A 21,077-nucleotide genomic window follows, 5' to 3' on the forward strand; every position below is an offset into this window, starting at 1 on the left:
GGTGCCCATGTAGACAGCAAACAGAGGATAAGCAGCGATCCAAGTGCCAACCACAGGGTGGTGATCTACGCCACCAGGGTAGGCGGCATGACAAGAGTCTGACAGCAGTAATAAGGAGCTCCTTCTGCAAAGACTTGGGTGTGTTCATTCAACAAACATAAATCTAGTACCAGCTACCTTTTAGGGTCTAAGAATACACAGTTATATAAGGGAAGGAGCTGACAACCCAATGAGAAAGACGGACACGCACTAATGCAACTGGAAAAGAGAAACCAGCAGAGGGAAACGTGGAGTATTCCTTGGAGCAACAGGAGGGGCAGCAAATCCAGGCTAAGTTGTGCCGAGGACAATTCTGATTGTAAAAGGCAATGACTGAGTGGAGTCTGAAGGGAGGAATCGGAGTTGGCCGGGTGAACCAGATGCATTTGCAGGGTGAGGGCATTCCAGGCAGCAGGAACGACGTGATCACTGGCAGGGAAGCAAGAAGCAGGAAATGTAAGCAGTCTGCGCTGCTGAGCCATAAATCAGGGATGACAGGCAGGGCGGGGTAGCTGCAGGTGATGGGGGAGGAGGCTGGAGCGGTTGATGAGGAAGCTTCCTGGGCCGGCCTAGAAAAGCTGGGACTCCATCCCGAAGGCCACAGGGAGCCATGGAAACAGGTGAGTGTTAGGACAAGAAGAGGATTACTGCCTGAACCAGTTTGGCTCAGTGGATAGACCGTCAACCTGCAGACTCAAGAGTCCCGGGTTCGGTTCCGGTCAAGGGCACGTACGTTGGTTTTGGGCACATCTCCAGTAGGGAGTGTGCAGGAGGCAGCTGATCGATGTTTCTCTCTCATCGATGTTTCTATCCCTCTCCTTTCCTCTCTGTAAAAAATCAATAAAATACATTAAAAAAAAAAAAAAAGAAGAGGATTACTGAAAACCAAGTTGCTGTGGCTGAGGGGACCAAGCAAGGGACCTGGGTACCGAGGAGGTGATGGACCAGGAAGACACAGAGGAAGAAGGTAGGAAGCTGCATTAGGATTCTCCAAAGAAACAGGAGAATCCTATCTATTAAAAGAGAAACATAGTAATTAGCATACGACTGCTACCCTTCCCATTGGCTAATCAGAGCGATATGCAAATTAACTGCCAGCCAAGATGGTAGCCGGCAGCCAGGCAGCTTGAAGTGAACATGAGGCTTGCTTGCTTCAGTGATGGAGGACTCCAACGTTCCCCGCCTGCCTTGCCGGCCTCTGAGCTTGTAGTTTGAAACATTGTTACAAATATAGAAGCTAAACAAAACCCCAGAAACCTGCTTTCAGCCAGCCGGGATCTCAGAGCTGGAGTTGATACAGTGTTTCGATTATAGAACCCAAACAAACCAGATACCTGCTTTCAGCAGCAGAGGCCTCAGAGCTGGGGCCAGAGCTAAAGCTGGCCCAGAATAAAAAAAAAGAAAAGAAAAAAAGGAGCAGTTGGGAGCTTCAGTCACCCGCCAGCCTGAAAACAGCCCTCAGCCCCTCACCCAGACTGGCCAGGCACCCCAGTGGGAACCACCACCTTGAGGGTGTGTGAGCAGCTGCAAACAGCCATCATCCCCTCACCCAGGCTGGCCAGGCACCCCAGTGGGAACCCCCACCCTGATCCAGGAGACCCTTCAGGGCAAACCAGCCGGCCCCCACCCATGCACCAGGCCTCTATCCTATATAGTAAAAGGGTAATATGCCTCCCAGCACCGGGATCAGCGGAGCCACAAAGCCTCCTGGCACCGGGATCAGAGTGACAGGGGGCAGTGCCCAAACCCCCTGATCGCCCTTGGCTCTGTGTGTGACAGGGGGTGGGGCCACAACCTCCCTGTCCGCCCTGCTCTGTTCGTGACAGGGGAAGGCACCCCAACCCCCTGATCAGTCCTGCTCTGTGCCTGATAGGGGAGAGCTCCCCAACCCCCTGATCACCCTGTGGCTCTATGTGTGACAGGGTGCGGCACCCCAACCCCAACCCCCCCACGGGCCCTGCTCTGAGTGTGACGAGGTAGAGCCATAACCTCCCCATCAGCCCTGCCCTGAGTGTGACAGTGGCGGCGCCCCAACCCCCTGATCAGCCCTGCTCTGTGGGTGATAGAGGGCAGCGCCCCAACCCCCTGATCCGCCCTGCTCTGTGTGTGACGGGGGCAGTGCCCCAACTCCCCTATCGGCCCTACTCTGTGAGTGACAGGGGGGAGCTCCCCAACCCCCTGATGGGCCCTGCTCTGTGCGTGACAGGGGGGAGCTCCCCAACCCCCTGATTGGCCCTGCTCTGTGCGTGACAGGGGGCAGCGCCCCAACCCCCTGATCGGCCCTGCTCTGTGCATGACAGGGGGTGGCACTGCAACCTCCCCATCGACCCTACCTTGAGTGTGGCAGGGGGCGGTGCCCCAACCCCCCAATCGGCCCTACTATGAGCATGACTGATGGTGGCATCGCAACCTCCCAATCCGCCCTGCTCTGTGCATGACAGGGGGCGGCGCCCCAACTCTCCATTCGGCCCAGCTCTGAGCCCGACCAGGGGCTGCACCTAGGGATTGGGCCTGCCCTCTGCCACCCAGGAGCAGACCTAAGCCAGCAGGTCGTTATCTCCCGAGGGGTCCCAGACTGCGAGAGGGCACAGGCCGGGCTGAGGGACCCCCCCCCCCCCCCCGAGTGCACAAATTTTTGTGCATCGGGCCTCTAGTATATATATATTAAGGAATGGGCTCCAAAGAAACAAAATCTATATAAAAATATATAAGAAAGTGGCTTACACAATTATGGAGGCTGGGAAGTCCCAGACCTGCAGTTGACAAGCTAGAGACCCAGGAGAGCTGATGGGTGAATGGAGAGAGGGATGGGTGAATGGAGAGAGGGATGGGGGATGGATGGATGGACAGACAGACGGACACATGCCTAGCTGGCTGCAATAGTGACTTCAAATTGCCTGAAAAGCAGGAGAACCCATGGTGTAAGTTCCAGTTCAGGTCTGAGTCCAAAGGCAGGAGGAGACAAGTGTCTCAGCTCAAAGAGGAGCAGAGAGAGTGCATTCTCCCTTACTCCCTGTTCTCTTCAGGCCTTCGGGGATTGGATGAGGCCCGTCCACACTGGGGAGGACAATCTGCTTCACTGAGTTTACCAGTTCAAATGGTAGACTCATGCAAAAACACCCTCACAGACACACCCAGAATAATGTTTCACCAAATATCTGGGCACCTTGTGACCCAATCACGTTGACACATAAAATTAACTATCACAGAAGCACCACCAGCAGCTGGGTCCCACACGGAGCAGCTGCAGCTGCTGTCGGACTTGGGGGCTGAGCCTCTGAGCTGATGCTTGGAGTGAGGCCACCTGGGCAGAGGACCAGAGCCCGGAGGGAGTGAGGAGTGAGGAGTGGGCAACAGAGTTCTTAGAAATTGTGACTAAGCCCGGCCGGTGTGGCTCAGTGATTGAGCACCAACCTATGAACCAGGAGGTCACAGTTTGATTTCCAGTCAAGGCACATGCCCGGATTGTGGGCTGGATCCCCAGTAGAGGTGTGCCGGCGGCAGCTGATCAGCAACTCTCTCTCATCATTGATCTCTCTCTCTCTCTCTCTCTCTCTCTCTCTCTCTATCTTCCTTCCTCTCTGAAATCAATACAAATATGTATTTTTTAAAAGAAATTGTGATTAAAATATAAATCTATTTACCAACAGAGAAAGACAAAATATTGACATGGCAAAAGGGATTAACAGGTGGCATTTCACAACATGTGCGACGTGACTTCATTTAAAAATGTGTCGTGTGTGCGTGTGTGTGGGTGGATGTACACACACCGAGAGGAAAGGCAGAAGGGCAAACACAAGCATGCTAATTGCAGATTTTCTCTGGGTGCTGGAATTCCAGGTGACTTTTACTTTCTTCTTTTTATCTTTCTGAATGATCTTCTCTTGTTATTTTCACAATTGCAGTGCATTTACCTTCACAATCAGAAAAATCAACAAAGCTCCACCACCTTCATGCTCTAGCCCACGCTCCACCAACACTGAGCCAGCACATCCCCGGACACACCCTGCTACTGGTCTCTGCGGGTCATTGGTTCCCACTCTCCCCTTTCCCTCTCTCCCTAGCGAATGATTACTCTCCACAAGGGCTCAGTCCAGGCACCTCTCCTCCAGGAAGCCATACCTACGTCTCCACCGCCTGAGTGTAGTGTCCCTGCTTCAGCCTTCCATTTACACCTGGTGCATATCTCTGCCATAGCACCTCCATCGAGAACCATGGTTGTCCTCCATACATAATCGTGGTTGTCCATGGAGGTGAGTGTGTCTGTCTTTACCACTGGAAGATGATCTCCTCTGTCTCTCTCCAGGGCTCTGGTCCATGGCCACGCACAAAACCCTTGGTTGACTAAATGGACTTTTGGGTGACCTGTTAGAACTGGATCCAGGTCATATTTTATCATGGCAGTTAACAGTGGGCCAGGGAAGATTCAGAAAGGGAAGACGTTAATACTGTAATACACAACAGTAGCGCCCCTCTCCTCTTTTTCTTCTCGTTTCATCTCCTGCTTTTCTTTCCTCTTCCCTCTCCCGTGCCTACACACACCTTCCTCCTCTTCTTTCTAGAGAAGCGTTTCTCAAATTTTGGTGCACAGCTGATTGGCCTGGGCAGCCTTCTAAATGCATATTCCCAGGCCCTGACCACAGTCCTGATATTCTAGGTCAGGAATTCCGGGACCCAAGAATCTGCATCTTTTTCCCCCCATTCGTAAGGTGATTCACTTAATCCTTCATTCATTATTCTGTAAACTTGCTTTTTTATTTAGTTTTTAAAAGTATAGTTGACATTCAATACTATTTTATGTTACTTTTAGGTACATGGCGCCGTGGTTAGACTGTATGTAATTTACGAAGTGATCCCCCCAGTAAGTCTAGTTCTCAGCTGGTACCATACACAGTGACTACAATGTTCCTGACTGTATTCCCTATGCTGTACCTTACATCCCTGGGACTATTTCGTAACTACCAGTTGGTACTTCTCAATTCCTTCACCGTTTTACTTTTAAATCTTTGCTCCTGCTGGAATTAATGTTGTCCTCCACCCCACCCCACCCCATCTCATCTGGCAACCATCAATCTGTTCCCTGTATCTATGGGTCTGTTTCTGTTTTGTTTATTTTGTTCTTTAGATTCCACATGTAAGTGAAATCATATGGTATTTGCCTTTTTCTGTCTGACTTATTTCACTGAGCGTAATACCCTCTAGGTCCGTCCATGCTGTCGCAGCAGTAAGATTTCAAGAATCTGCATGCTCACAAGTGTGGCTGATGATTCTGATCCCACTTTAACCAACACTGACTTTTAAAATGTAGGCTTTTTCATTGACCTTGTCTACCAACATTCGCCAAACGAAGTGCGAATGGTGTTACCCACAACATTCTCCATTTCCCAGTGACATTTCCTGGTCCTACAAACTCAGCTCTCTCTCATTGATTCAGACCTCACACGTGTTCTGGGTGGTTTGAAGTACCTTCAGTGCACCTGACTCCCAAGCGTGATTATTTTGTCTCATTACTTATATAAGAACAATAATTACCAACATCATCAAACCACAATAACTGCCATTAAGTTCCTATGTGCCAGACACTGCAAAATACTTTCCTAGCATTATCTCTAATACTCACAGCAATTCTATGAGGCAGATCCTATCATATCCCTACTGTCCCAATGAGGAAGCTGAGAGTAGGGAGGCCACGCCCAAGGTCACAAACTTGTAAGTGATGGAGTCATTTGAACCCAGACTGGCCTAACTGCACATTCCATGTTCTTCCCACTAAGGTTCCCGATTTATTCTCCTGCCAAAGATTTCCTATAATAATAGTGATAAGAACAACAATAATAATATACTTCAAAATTAACTCCAGAAGGATCAAAATTTAAAATTAAACTAATGAGCCTAACCAGCGAAGCTTGGTGATTGAGTGTTGACCTATGAACCAGGAGGTCACGGTTCGATTCCTAGTCAGGGCACATGCCCGGGTTGTAAGCTCGATCCCCAGTGTGGGGCGTGCAGGAAATAGCCAATCAATGATTCTCTCTAATCATTGATGTTTCTATCTTTCTCCCTTCCTCTCTGAAATCAATTTTTTTTAAATGAAACTTTAAAAAGTATTAGGAAAACTTCAGGCACCTAATAAGATGGATGATGTCCACCACAGCCTACCTCTCTCTAATCTCTGGACACAACTAAAAACTACACAGAAGATATCCACAACAACTGCCTGAAAACTCTAAAAAGTAAACAAAGCAGAGAGAGAAGGGGAATGAAAACGTGGACAGCAAGCTGTCCAGGGATAAGCTTCTCAGGTTTCCCCGCTCTCCCTTGTGCCTTTGAACTGAAGACAAGCTTGGGAAGACCTAGTATAGACATGTTTCTGCCACCGGAAGGAGGAGTGAGGGCCCAAGAGACAATTTAATTGCGATTACAGAAAAATAAAGCTATCCTTGCTTGGCAGATCTGAATTCTGAACCCAAAAATTCATACTCACTGCAAATGTTTGTTGATTGAATGAATGAACAGATTGTGTTGGGGGTGGGTCAGGGGAATTACAGTGCAGCAAGCTCTTGGTAGAGCCGTCTTGGCTACTCTCCAAGAAAAACAGAAATTACTAAAAGGAGTATCTGCTTTCTAGTTCTTGCGTGGCCACTTATCTGTGGTTCCTTGAGTAGGTTGCAAGGTTCTCTGGGACTCAGTGTTTTTTTTAATCTGTAAAATGGGTATAATGACACCTGTCCTGCCTTCCTCACAATGTTATCATGAGGACCAAATGAGATAACCTATGTGAAGGTACTTTATATGGGAGTATAATAAGAGCTTGTGGATCACCCCCATCCCATGACTCAAAAAGCAAGAGAAAAGTAAATGAACTCAAGGATGAGGGTTCTGTGGTACCCTTCCTCCCAACCAAAATGTTCGCCTAGAACTGGCAAGGAGCGGCAACTGCGTTTTCCCTGGAACCACATCCCTGCTAAGTGAAGTCTATGGAGGGCTGCGTTCTGAGCATTAGCAGAGCGCACTCCATCGGGAGGCAATTCTCAGGGCACGGGACAGATGTATCTTCATTGTGAAATAGTCTGTCTGCTGTGCAACAACAAACTCGGCTCCGGGTGACTATTCCCGTAAAACACGTCCTGTGCTCAGCACTGCTATTACGGGGCGGATCGCCATGGCAGAGAATCCATTAAAGCCCTGACACATTAAGTGGAGCTCGAAGACCTGTTTCACAGGTTTCCCCGGAGGAAAATAATCATGCTGCATGGCACGTTGGAATCCGATCGCGGCAGGGTTTCTGAGTCAAGCTCTGGGCTTTACGAGACCGACCTGAGCTCTTCTAAATCGTTTTTTGAAGGGCTGCCTCCAGGATTACGGCATTCCATTTTCCTTCGGTTCCACAGCATCATGGTGGAGCAAGAGGGATTACCATCGTGTGAGCATCCTCCGGAAAACTGTGAGTTCCCTTTAAAAAAAAAAAAAAAAAATCCCGTACAGAAACGGGGAGGCTATGGCAGTGTTTATGGGTATGTCCATTTGGGAGTGAAAGCCAGTGACATCAGGGGGCTATGACAACTGAGTTTCTTTATTTGTTTTTATACTAGGGCTCTACCGCCAAAGGGGGCAGTCGTGGGCTGGTCTCTGTTTCAGAGGAAGTTCTAGAATTTCCAGGAGAGCCTAAGCAGGAACGTGGAGAGGGCTGACAGCGGGATGGAGATGCTGTTTGTGGCTCCCTGCTTAAACTGTGCCTCTCTGACGACAAGGAGGAATGTTAATGATAAAAACAACGTGTTTTTCTGGGCTCGTTCAGACATCTGGGTAAACCATCTCCAGCCCCCGCGCCTGGACAACCTCTGTGCCTCGACCTGGGTAAACAGGAGAGATTGTGAGGCTCAGGCCGTCTGTTTTCAGAAGTGTCCCCTCCAGATGGGCGGCAGCAGTGGTCACCGTGGAGGGACAGGTGATGGCCTGCTGGCGGGAGAGGCGTGTCAGGGAAAGGTCTGGGGGACTCGGCTGACTTCCAGTTTTGCAGGGTAACTCAAAAGCAAAGAACTAGAGATCAAAGAAAACATGAGGGTAGGTTGCAAATGCCATGCTTTCGGGGCATGTCAGAGAAAAAGAGAGATGGCGAGACGGCCCAGAACGGAAGGACAGGGCCAGGCCTGCCCATGGTCGTGTTCGGCTTTTGTCCAGAGCAGGACATTTTCTGGGGAAATGCTTTCATGGTGCAGGAATCCGTTCAGCTAGGAAAGTAAACATGTTTGAGAGTTCTCTTCATGCAGCCCACCTGCCACCTCTGTCCAGGTAGGAGGAGTGAGAAGGAGGTTGGGGGTCCCCTTTTTAACCAAGTGCACTGGTCACAGTGATTTTTCACATAGACCTTTTGTTCTTTTCTTGGTTAAGTTGCTATCTAAATCCTTGAACGTTCCTCCGTTGCTTGGAAAAAATTCTTCTTTGCAGAATAGCATGTACTTGGGTATGTCCGTGCTTACCTAGTCTTTGTAGAAGACGGGTCTCTCTGAGCTACCGAGGGGAGCTCAAAACGTGTTGGGATCTTGAAGTCTTGGGGTCCTGCCAAGGCCCTTGGGGCTGCAGGGACAGAGGGTGCCCTGCATTCTGCCCTCCCCCTTCACCCTCTCTCTCAAATGCATACTCTAGCGGCTTTCACCTATGGGTTCACATTTTTTTAAATAAGGTTCCAGTGCTTAAAGCAAACAAAAAACTTGAATATCACTGAAGTACTCAGCCTTCTCACTTGACGGAGAGAGGACTTTAACTTCCCAAGAATTACAATGAGTTAAAGTCAAACCAGCAACAGAAGCCAGGTCTGTGGATAACTAGTTCTACCATGCTGCCTTCCTCTCTCTCCCTTTGTTCGAAGCAGACGGTAGGGTCTTCTTTGCCTCACTCACCCCGTATCTCCACTTAGCTCAACACGCATATTCAAAGCCTTACCACATACACCACTTTTTCCTCAAGGATGAAACTGCCTATCATCTCCGTAGAGTCGATCCAATTCCATAAACATTTACTGCGTCCTTCTCAGTGCAGCCCTGAACCAGGGACTGTGCACTCAGAGAGGGGTAAGACACAATCCCTGCCCTGAGGTATGTACCCAGCCTGTTTTACTCAAAGGCATCTTACCATTGTACTAAGACAGAAATTGTTTGAATATATTATATTATTGAAATGCAAGAGAAAGGGGAGGGAAGTCATTGGGCAGTTCCTTGAAACATTAAACATAAAATGACTATATGTTCCAGCAATTCCACTCCTAGGTATATACCCCCCAAAAAAGGAAAACAGGTGCTCGCTCTGGCCAGTGTGCTCAATGGTTAGAGTGTCGGCCCATGCACCAAAGAGCCGTGGGTTTGATTCCTGGTCAAGGGCACATACCTGGGCTACCCTGCCCCTGCCGTGGCATGTGTGAGAGGCAACCATTTAATGTGTCTCTCTCACATCCACATTTCTCTCTGTCTCTCTCTCACCCCTCCCCCCCTTGAACTCTCTCTAAAAATCAACTGGGTGAGGACTGACAAGAAAAATTTTTTTTAAGAAAATAGGTACTCAAATACATGGACTTGCATTCACTATTTATAGTAGCCAAAAGGTGGAAACAATCCAAATGTCCCTAAACAGATGAATGGATACACAAATTGTGGTATATCCATACAATGGAATATTGTTCAGACCAAAAAAAAAGGCAGGGATTTTAATACTGCCACCACTCAGATGAACCTCAAAAATACATATGATATAAAAGAGGGTCGCTTATTGTATGATTCCAATACAATATTCCATACAATGATTCTGGATATCTGAAACCTATCCATAGAGACAGAAAGCGGATTGATGGTTGCCAGGCGGGGAGGAGGGGTGTGGTGGCGGGGAAGACAATGGGGAGTGACTGTTTAATGTGTATACAGTTTCCTTTGGGGGTGATGAAAATGTTCCAAAACTAGATACTAGTGATGGTTGCACAGCATGGTAAATGTACTAAATGCCACTGAATTGTTCAGGTTAAAATGGTTGGTTTTATGTTACATGAAGAAGGTAGAGAGCTCTAAAGGGGCTGTGAGCCGGGAAGCAGGCTTAGAGGGTCAGTGGAGGATCAGCTCACGCAAGCCTGAAAGGTCTTAGGACTTATCCTGGGAGAGGTGGGACAGCTAATGAGGATTTTTGAGCAGGAGAAAGGCTTATTCAGAGCTATATTTTCAACTGGACACTTTGAGTGGAGAGCTGACACCAGTGGGGAGGGTCTGGACCCATGGACACGGGACACGTGGAGTCTGCTGGTCCAGTGAGAGATCCTAAGAGATGGACCCGGATATGAAACACCTGCCGACCATGTTCAGTTAAGTCATTGTAATCATCTCCCACTAAATTTTAACTCTCACATCGATATTTCTCTCTGCGAAATAATCACTGGAGTGGGTGGAAAATATCAGCCATGACTCTTTTAAAATCCATTTTGGTATTTTTGCATGAACTTTGACACCCAACAGAGGTTTTAAAGGAAAATGAATCCGCTTCCTCTTTCTCTGAAGATTGCTCATAAAGATGTATCTTTGAACAAATGCTTCACCAAGGAAGAGAGCCTGGTTTTCATGAAAGCAAATTACAGTCCAAATATAGGCTTATAGAAAAGGAGCTATGATCCAAAAGGAATACATTTATTTTCTCAGTTTCAACTTGGGCCACTGTTGAATGTCAAGTAATGCTGCACGCTCATAACTTTTTAAAAAGCAGCCAATGGAATTACTTTGCACAGAGAATAACAATGTGAATGAAATCAGAATGAAAATCTGACCTACTCCATATTCATCTAAGTACTAAATTCCATGGAAACTACTGGAACCACACAGAACTTCAGAGGGAGTTCAAAGCTCTCTACCTGGTGGTCAGTGCATCTGCCCGGCAGCTTCCCCTCGTCTCTCTAGAATGACCGGCTGTTCTGAGGGAAACCCCAGAACGGAGGGGTGTCCCAGACTCGGGACACTCAGTGCAAACACCAGAACATTTGGGCACCTGGCTCTCACCTCCACCAAAACCCCTTCCAAAATTCCGTCTTCAATGCAGGATCGGTTTCAGCAGTGAAGAGGAGAGAGGGAAAGATGGGCATCGTTTGGCATCCATAATGTGGAAGAAATACATTCAAGGAACAAGAACGCATTTCCCATGAGTTCTCCGAATCAACCTCCAGCCTGCGTGGCATGACAATGGTGTGGCTTTCAGGCGGGCTGCCAGCGCCCGCTTTTCACCTTCCAAATCACTCACTCAACAAGCACCAATTGAGGTCCCCCCGCTGACGAGGCTTGGGGTCCAGTGTTGGGGTCCAGAGATGAAGATGTGCCAGCCTGGCCCCAGGAGAGGCTCATGGGCTAGAGTCCAAGTAGAGGAGATGGACAGCCATGTCTAACACCATGTGATCCATCATCAGAGCTCCCAGCTCTCAAGAGCCAGACATTTATAGACCTTACCTGTCATTCTTACAACTACACCAAGGTGGGTATTATCATCCCCACTTTAAAAAATGAAAAAACAAACTGAAGCTCAAAGAGGTGGGACTTGCCCCACATCTCCCAGCTAGCAGTGGCAGAGGCAGGCTGTATGCCCCAAGATTCCCAAAACTCTGCTCGCTCTGCTATTCTCAAGTCCCTTTCAGTGTGATCAGGGTGAAGATCAAGGTCGTTGAGACTTCTGCACTTACTGCAGCCTTTCATCAGAGAGCAGCTATAGCTACACTCTGAGCTGAGAGCAAAATAGCCAGGTTTTTAACACTCATATTATTGAAAGGGGCAGAGTGGGGGGTAGGGGGAGGCTGGATATTTGTGTTTAACTAGCAGGTAATTGGAAACTGCTACTGGTAATTGGAAGACGGCATACAGAGAAGAAAATACCAGGCTTCGTGACATTGCATTTGGCACTGATCTCCTTGGATAAGACACCAAAGGCACAGGCAACAAAAGAAGAAAATAGACAAATTGGATTTGATCTAAATGAAAAACTTTTGTGCATCAAAGGATGCTATTAAAGTGAAGAGGCCACCAACAGAATGGGGGAAATATTTGAACATTACATATCGGATAAGGCATTAATATCCAAAATATACAAAGAACGACTAAAAATCAATGACAAAAAAAATAAGAACACAATTAAGAAATGAGCCAAGTACTAGAATACATAGTTCTCCAAAGAAGATACACAATGTCCAAGAAGCACATGGAAAAATGCTCACCATCATTAAACATCCAGGGAATGAAAATCAATACCACATCACTTCACATCCATTAGGATAGCTATCATTAATTTAAAAACCAGACAAACAAAACAAAACAGACAATAACAGGTATTGGCAAGTTTGCAGAGAAATCAGAACCCTTCTGCGCTGTTGGGAATGTAAAATATGGCAGCCCCTGTGGAAAATAGTATGGCCGTTCCTCCAAACACTGAAAACAGAACTGCCTTACGACCCAGCAATTCCGATTCTGATTATATACACAAAGGAAATGAAAGCAGGAACATGGAGAAATATTTATACACCCATGTTTATAGCAGGATTATTCACAAAATAGCCAAAAAGTGGGAGCAACCCCAGTTTCCCTTGAAGAATGAATGGGTAAACAAAGTGTAGTATACACATGCAAAAGAATATTATTCAGCCTTTCAAAAGGAAGGAAATTCTAACACATATTATAAAATAAATGAGCCCTGAAGATATGTTAGGTGAAATAGACCAGTGACAAAGATACAGATGCTGTGTAATTCCACTCATATGAGGTACTTAGAGTAGTCAAGTTCATACAGGCAGGATGGAGAGTGGTTGTTGCCAGGGGGGTTAGGAGGGGGTGAGAGTTGGTGTTTAACGGGCACAGTTCCAGTTAGGGAAGCTGAAAAAGTTCTGGGGATGGAATGTGGTGATCCTTACACAGCAGTGTGGATCTCCTTCATGTCATTAAACTATATACTAAAAATGGTAAATTCTCTTATGTGTATTTGCCACCATTTCTAAAAGACATACAGAGCACATGTATCTACAGCCCTCAATTTCCATCTAAAAATCCCTTTAATGACAGAAAAAAAATATGCTCTTAAAAACCCCATTAGGTAGGGAGTTGTTTGATGGGCACAGTTTCAGTTTTGCAAGGTGAAATTCATTCTGGAGATCCACGGTGATCAGGGTTGCACAACAGTGTGAATGCACCTAACCCTACTGAGCTAGACACATGAACACAGGTAAGATGGTAAATGTTATGTTATATGTATTTTTACAACAGTTAAAACGAAAAACCCATTAGAACACTGGAAAGCAAGGATGGGTGCTACCAATGCACCAGAAAATGTGAGGAATTTCTGGATGAAAGGAAGCAGATGGAATTGGACTGATGGAGAAACAGGAAGGAAGAAACTTCACCTTGCAATCCAGGTGTACCTCGGAAATATTGTGCGTTCAGTTCCAGGCCTCCATAGGGAAGGGAGTCCAGGCATCCCGCAGGGATACAGGTTGGGTCTGAGGCCACCACAATAAAGCAAGTGTTACGACAAAGTGAGTCAGACTCTTTGTACTAGTGGACAGCCTTGCCTTCCATTGGTTAAAAGGAAAAAAAAAAAATGCACACTTGTGAAGAAGTGCAATAAAGCAAAATGCAAGAATCCCTCTGTGAAAAGGGGTCGAGAAAGAGAAAGAGTGATTGTCTGAGCAATTGACTGGCTGCTCTGTGAGAGTGGGCCTTGGTTACACCCGGAGGGCGGGTTCAAGCATAAATTGCTGGGCCCCACCCCAGTTTCTGGTCCAGTGGATCATGGGCGAGGCCTGAGGATTTGCATTTCTGATGAGTCTCCAGCTGATCTGCTGCTGCTGGTTCGGAGACCATGATTCAGGAACCACTTGGAGGAGCAGCTGGCCCTGCGGGCCCTTCCCCCACTTCACCTCTAAGGAGAGACTCGCAGCAGCATCTTTCTCCAGTGAAAGTACCGAGTGTAGACTCTGCAGCCCCAGATTTCTAGAAAACTCAAGGGCGGAGATAAGAGATCTCCACACTGGAGCCACCAGCACACAGACTGTCCCCCATGACGACAGGAGACGGTGACCTGGTCCATACCGACAGTCGTCAGAGCTCAGCAGACATTTCTAAAGTCAAAGAGCAGAAGGCAGCCAAGAAGTGCCAAGTAGCTGAGGAAAGCCAGGACTGGGGGGCAGGGGGGGCCGGGGGGGGGGGGGGAACCAATGTCAAGAATGAAAATTCATTCACGAGGAAGAATTAACCAAACTAACAGGTGCTGAAACGTGTGTCACTAATACTCTCAGAGAGACTCTAAAGCAGTGGTTCTCAACCTGTGGGTCGCGACCCCTTTGACGGTCAAAGGACCCTTTCACAGGGGTCGCCTAAGACCATCCTGCCTATCAGATATATACATTACGATTCATAACAGTAGCAACATTACAGTTATGAAGTAGCAACGACAATAATTTTATGGTTGGGTCACAACATGAGGAACTGTATTTAAAGGGCCAGAAGGTTGAGAACCACTGCTCTAAAGACACACATCCACACCCACCAGGAAGGAGTGGGAGGAGGAGGAGAAGGAAAAGAACGGGAAGAAGAGGCCGTTATAAAAACACAGGCACAAGGGCCCTCGGCGGTCCCGGATCTGCCTCCTGCTTCAACAGTGTTTGGACAGAACAGACCCAGGGACGCCCCTTCTCCAGGCTCCGGCCTCTCCTGCGTCTTATCCAATCACCACCTTCAGAACCACCTCCGGGACCAGCCAACACACCGGTTTTTGCTACCTTCACTCCTTATTGCCCAACAGCCACGAGCTCCCCAATTCGTCAGAATGACTCCACCGAGATGGAGGCTGTGGTCACCGCCTGGCCAGCCGCCTCTGCGGGCCTCGCACACCTACCTCTCTGGGGGCTGCTATTTCCTCTGTGAGGATGTGGTCTTGGGGGCTGGGCCGCTTCTGCGAGTTGGCGGAGAAGAAGCCGAGGGCGCTGAGCGGCTCTTAAAGATGCAAAACCAGCGTGGTGGCCGCATCCTCTTCCAGGACGTGCTGAAGCCCCAGATGAGCGGGCAAAACTCAGGGCCATGGGGGCCGCCCTGGCCTTGGAGAGGAGCCTGAGCCAGGCCCTTTCGGAGCTGCCGGCCCTGGTTCTCCCCCATCCCTGTGACTTCCTGGAGAACCACTTCCAGGTGAGGAGGTGAAGCGCCTCAAGAAGATGGGCGACACCTGGCACCTCCGCAGGCTGCCGGCCCCCAAGCTGGGCTGGGCGAGTATCTCTTCCAAGGCTCCCCCTCCAGCACCATGAGGAGCCTCTGGAGCCCGAGGCCTTTGAGGGGCCCCTCTGTACCCCCTGGTGCCTGGCTGTTACCTGAGCCTCTCCCCAAACTGCTAGCCATTCTTTAACCACCCTGAAGCCCTCTCCCATGCATGGCACCAAATGACATGATAAAGCTTTTTGCTGCATAGATTTGAATATTTGTAGGCATTATATGTGTATATATGTATATATGTGCAGGTATGTATGTGTGTGTGTGTATATGTATACATTAAATATATATTGTATAATGTATACATATATACACTATATGTATATATAATGTATATATATACACTCTACATATACATTATATACACTATATGTGTATATATATACACATTATATACATAGTGCACCAATATTAATAGCACAGCTCAGTGCATTTTTACATTTGTGTATACCTTTGAAATCAATCCACAGGTCAAAATAAATACATCCATCCCTCCAGAGGGCTCCCTTCCCTGTCAGCAACCCCCAAATGCAGTCCCTAATCTGCCCTTGGTCACCATAAGTGTTGGGTATCTTTTAAAAGCACCTCCACGTGATCCTCACGTGCAGCCAAGCCTGAGAACTATTTAGCCAAAGATGAATTTTGGCAGGTGGAGGGTAGCTTTTTTAAAACTGTGACTGTCACTAAAAGAAATTACTGAAAAGAAAAACAAATCCTACATAATCCTCATGCTCTTACACGGCAAGTCTTCCCAAGGCTTTGCCCACATGCAGACATATTTTTGCACAATTGTATTCATCATGGTGTGACGACTTTACTTTTACTTTCTCCGTTGCCATTTATTACAAACTTCTGCTGTACATCTCTCCACAGCAGCGGTTCTCAACCTCGGCTGCACATTAAATCACCTGGGAATCTTTTTAGAATCCTGATTTCTGGGCCTCATCCTCCAGAAATTCTGTTTCTTTGTTACTAATGTTGTGGCCCCACCCCACAACAAAGAAACAGAATTTCCGGAGGATGAGGCCCAGAAATCAGGATTTTAAAATGATCCCCAGGTGATTCTAATGTGCAGCCAAGGTTGAGGACCACTGCTCCACAGGGAGGCAGTTTCAGATGATTCTGAGCGTGGGCTTTGGAATTAGACACACCTGGGATCAAATCTCGGGTTTTCCATTTATACCCGTGGGTCTCCAGCAACCTCCTTAACTTCAGAGGCTCTCGCTCTATGGTAGGTATGACAGTACCTCCTAGATTTATTTCGAGAACTGACTTTGTAAAGCAACAGCAGCAAAACACACTTCTGGCGTTCGATTCATGGTAGCTGTTAATGTCATTGGAACAAGTAGGATTATCCACACAAAGGAACGCCATGCTAGGGCAGTAAATGTACACAGACCACGACATCGGTAGAGGAGGAGAGGGGCCTCATTCACTCCTAGTAACAGGACTCAGGCGCTCTGGGGGAGTGGCTTGCAAAAAGCAGCTGTGCATGTGTGTGTGTGTGTGCTCGTGTGCATGTGCGTGTGCGTGTGTGTGTGTGTGTGTGTGTGTACACTAAAGAGCTGTCAGTCCGGGCCTATATTGGGTGGCATTACCACAATTGAGCATAATTCTGGGGGAGGAAGAATTCAAGAGAGCCCCAGCATCACCCATTTCAATGGTAACACCACTACAGCAGCAAGACCCATAAAGAATGGAATGGGCAGGCCATTGAGCAAGTTCGCTTGTCTTCTCTCCTTGAGGCTGGAAAACCAGGCTGACGCCCAGAAGGAGCATCCCTGGGAGTCACTGACTTACCACGGAAGGTCAGGCCCTGTGGAAGGAAGAAAAGCATTCTTGTGCCACAGGGTGGGAGTTATCAGGCCATTTAATTTGACTGTAAAAGATAATAATAATATAAATGTATAGAGAGGCATTATTCTGAGCACTTCAATTCATTTAATTAAATTAAATCATTTCATCCTCACAACAATCCTATGACATAGGTAGTATCATTATCCCCATTTTACAGATGAGGAAACTGAGGCATAGAGCAGTTACGTAAACTTGCCCAAGGTCACACTGAAAATGGTAGACTCAGAACTGAAAAACCAGACACCACACTCCTATCTACCCTTGTGCTCCAAGCAGGTGAAGTGAGACATATTAGCTTTATTATAATGAATTTTAAATGGTCTTCATGAAATACCGTATCACAGTTTGCTCAAGCACTTCCGTTCTATTTAGTATTCTCTGTTTCCAGCTGTAGTAATCATCTTCATGCATAGAGCTTTCCACTTCTGTTCAATTGTCTCCTTAGGATTATTTTAATGCCCGTGAATGGCATTACCTGGTTCAAGGAGATAAAGCAATGGTACAGTTGTTGCTACATGTTGTAGTGTTTACCAAACAGGCCGCACCAGTTGGCAGTGTCACTAGCAGGGTATGAACACACCACTTTCACCACCACCTCAGGCAGCATGGGTGGAATTATTTGTATAAATTAATATACATTTGTAAAAATACTGGGCGTGTCCTGTCTTGAAGGCCCCTTCCTTCACCTCACCTGAGGTTGAACCATGACCGCCCCCCCTCCCCCACCAGGCCAGGTCCTGGACTTCCAAACCACCGGAGCTTCAGGAGGTGAGAGGCCCACACATTGGGCCTTTTCATCTGCAGCCTGTGCTGGATGCCGCAATATCTTGTCTGAGTTTTCTCTTCTGCTTCACCAGCTGGCCTTGCTGCGTGAATTGGAATGACATTTAAGCAAGGCACGCTGTCCCCAGGTCACTGGAATCAGTGCTTCTCAGACTTTATCGCATCTACGAAGCACCTGGCGATCCTGGGAAAACGAAGATTCTGATTCAATGGGTCTAGGGCAGGGCCTGAGAGTCTCACACACTTCCAGGTGATGCTACTGCTGCTGGTCCTTTATTTTTTAGACCAGACAGGCAGCAAGAGAAGCCCAGACAACCCCCCTCCCCCCCCCGCCCCAAGAACCTCTAATTACAGCTCTGCTTCTAGAAGCTTCCAGGACCTTGGTTGAGTCAAGACTTCTCTGAGCCTCGGTTTCCCCATCTATATCATACAAGGATGAGACTAGATACTCTCTGAGACCTTCTGTGGTTTTCATTTCCACATTGGACTTCTTTAGACCATTTATTTTATTTTCACAGACTGTTTATTCATCAAACAACATTTGGGCTCAAAGGATGAGCGTGGGCACCTTTTTCAACATCAGGACATCAGGAATGAGAGGATGAATAAGGCAGGCATAGTCACTGCTTTTAGGAAAGACAAGCAAATTAGAGTTGGCAAATATTTTGATACGTGTTTTGGTAGGAGCAGCTCAGGGTGCTATGGGAGCAAATAAAAAAATGGATCTCACCCAGGCCAATAGGAATTAGAGGAGACCCCACAAAGGACCTCATTCCTACGCTGACCCCTAAAGGGTGAGAGGTGTGATCCAGGTGGCCATTCCTATGTTCAAAGTAAGACATGAACAAGCCCAAAGGCAATGGAGTGATAAGTATACTCTCTCCAAGCCAGAAAGCGGAGGGAGAGTGTTTGCTAAGCAATAATGCAGTCTACAGGAATTAAGCCCGGCCGCTAGGTAGACGGTGGGTTCATTCACTGAAATGAGGAACACATGTGGAGGAGCAAGCTTTTGGATAGGGGTGCAGAGAGAAAGGATTCCATCTAGGGTCATGTTGAATGGCGTCACCACTGAGATGTTCAAGTAGAGTGTCAAAGAAGCAGTCGGATAAGTGGGCCACAGCTCTGGAGAGAAGTATGGGCCCAAGATTCATTTGATCCTGTGAGTCATCATCACCGGGTTGGCCATAAGAGCAGATGAGATTTCCAGGAAGAATTTGCAGAGTTAGAAACAGGGTAGGACTCGCACAAAACATTCAGGAACGCCAAGGAATGGTTCTTGGAAGAGAGGTCTGCAAAGGAGATGGAGCTGAAGCCAAAGACAGCTCTGCTGAGCCCTGGAAGCCAAGGGGCTGGAGTATTTCAAGAGAGGGGGAGTGAGCAAGAGTGTCAAACACTGGAAAAGTCTGTGGGTCTCCTTACAGGAGATAGATTTTGGGGGGTGGGCAATCAGAAGCTAGACGTGGAGACAGCAAGCAGAGATGGCTCTTTCAAACAGACTCTACAACCTGCCTCCTGCCTCTACCTCGGGAACAAGGAAGGCCTAAGGAGAGGTACCTATCAATCCTCTCAGATTAGCTTTAGGTAAGCCTCTTAGCAAAGTACAACACACATACAGAAAGGTGCACAAATCAATCATAAGTGCACATTAGTGGGCAGTTCAATGCATTTTCTCTAGATCAATGGTTCTCAACCTTCCTAATGCCGCGACCCTTTAATACAGTTCCTCATGTTGTAGTGACCCCCAATTTCATTGTTACAAATTGAACATAATTAAAGCATAGTGATTAATCACAAAAACAATATGTAATTATATACGTGTTTTCCGATGGTCTTAGGTGACCCCTGTGAAAGGGTCGTTCGACCCCCAAAGGGGTTGCGACCCAAAGGTTGAGAACCGCTGATCTAGATGAACACACCCAGGTATGCAGTGCCCCGGGCAGCACCGCAAAAGCCCTCCACTGGCCCCCTTCACCAAACCCCTCCACCCACTCCGGTTTTGAAAAGATGCCAGTGCAATGTGAGGTCCGCTGGGAACCTTGCTGAACCTGTGGGTCACTCGTTCCAAACTCACGGCTTCTCTTCTCTGCTCCTCACCACCCCAACCTTTCTCCAGAGGCCTGTCCCTTTTATTGTTTCATCTGTTCTTCTCTCCATTCCACATCCATACAATAACCTTGAGTTGAGGGCCTGTGTGTCATACCGGGAGGCAGGGAGAGAATATAAAGGTGGGCAGCATCAGGCCTCACGCTTTAAAAGACAGCCATGTCCACAGGCAACTACCACACAATGTGATAAGTGTAATAATAGAGACGGCGCTGTGTGTGGGCGTGGAGAGTGTGGGTGTACCTGCGCTTGGGAACAAGCACTTCGAAAAACAACTGAAGCTGTGTGGGCAGGATCAACAGAACCTCTGAGTCTTGGATGGGATGGAACAGCGCCGGCTTCCGCTTTATGGCAGGGACTTCTGTGGTTGCCCTTGGTTGCTCACCAATTATTTCAGGCTCAGGCTGCTTGCTTCTCCTTCCTATCTGACGAACCACACCACTGACAGTGCCATCGCTGGACAGTAGAGGGCGCTAAAACACTGTGCGTGGCAAAGACTGCCCAGGACTTCCCAATCCAAAAGGAAACACTTTCGTGAAAGCTCTGGAAGGACATAAATGAAGCCCAAATAGGGGAAGAGATGGGCGGAGGATCACACAGCTGCTCCGTAGCAGACGGGGCACATTCCACCAGGCCCGTGCAAATTACTCGGTGATGCTCAAAATTTCCCAATACTCTCAATTTATATAATTTAGGATGCCTCTCAAAACATTAGTCTTTTTTTTAAAAAAAGATTTTGTTTTTGCCACGTATAGGCCTATTTCTCTTTATAAATTCTTTACGTACAGTCCAACCTTGGGCCGTGCTTTCTCTTTCCTTCTACACCTGAAGTTGGTGCCATGTTTCCTTGGGGAAGTACAATGGTTAGAGCTTGGGCTCTGAAATAAGTCTGGGTGTGAATACCAGCCCTGCCTCTGCGTGGAATCCACATGACCGGGCGATGACTATACACATCACCTCACAAGGCTGTTGTCAGGGGAAAGTGAGTTGATGCAAATGCAGGGCTCTGAACAATTCCTGGCAAGGAGCCAGTTG

The 21,077-nt window shown here is 47.6% G+C and overlaps 1 protein-coding gene across 7 annotated transcripts in view; it reads left to right on the forward strand.

Moving 5' to 3' along the window:
• Window positions 1-7,212: 7,212 nt before the first annotated feature.
• PTPN3 (protein tyrosine phosphatase non-receptor type 3) overlaps window positions 7,213-21,077 on the forward strand; it is a 131,260-nt gene continuing 117,395 nt past the window's right edge. For 2 of the 7 annotated variants that reach the window (XM_036330063.1, XM_036330069.1), the window contains exon 1: window positions 7,224-7,483. In XM_036330063.1, coding sequence (XP_036185956.1) covers window positions 7,285-7,483 — 199 coding nt within the window. In that variant the 5' untranslated portion in view covers window positions 7,224-7,284. Of the gene's footprint in view, window positions 7,484-21,077 lie in introns of all 7 variants that reach the window. The other 5 variants (XR_004971186.1, XM_036330062.1, XM_036330060.1 and 2 more) reach the window with 5 other exon arrangements.

The sequence above is a fragment of the Myotis myotis genome, unplaced genomic scaffold (assembly GCF_014108235.1).
Source record: "Myotis myotis isolate mMyoMyo1 unplaced genomic scaffold, mMyoMyo1.p scaffold_m19_p_12, whole genome shotgun sequence".
NCBI lineage: Eukaryota > Metazoa > Chordata > Mammalia > Chiroptera > Vespertilionidae > Myotis > Myotis myotis.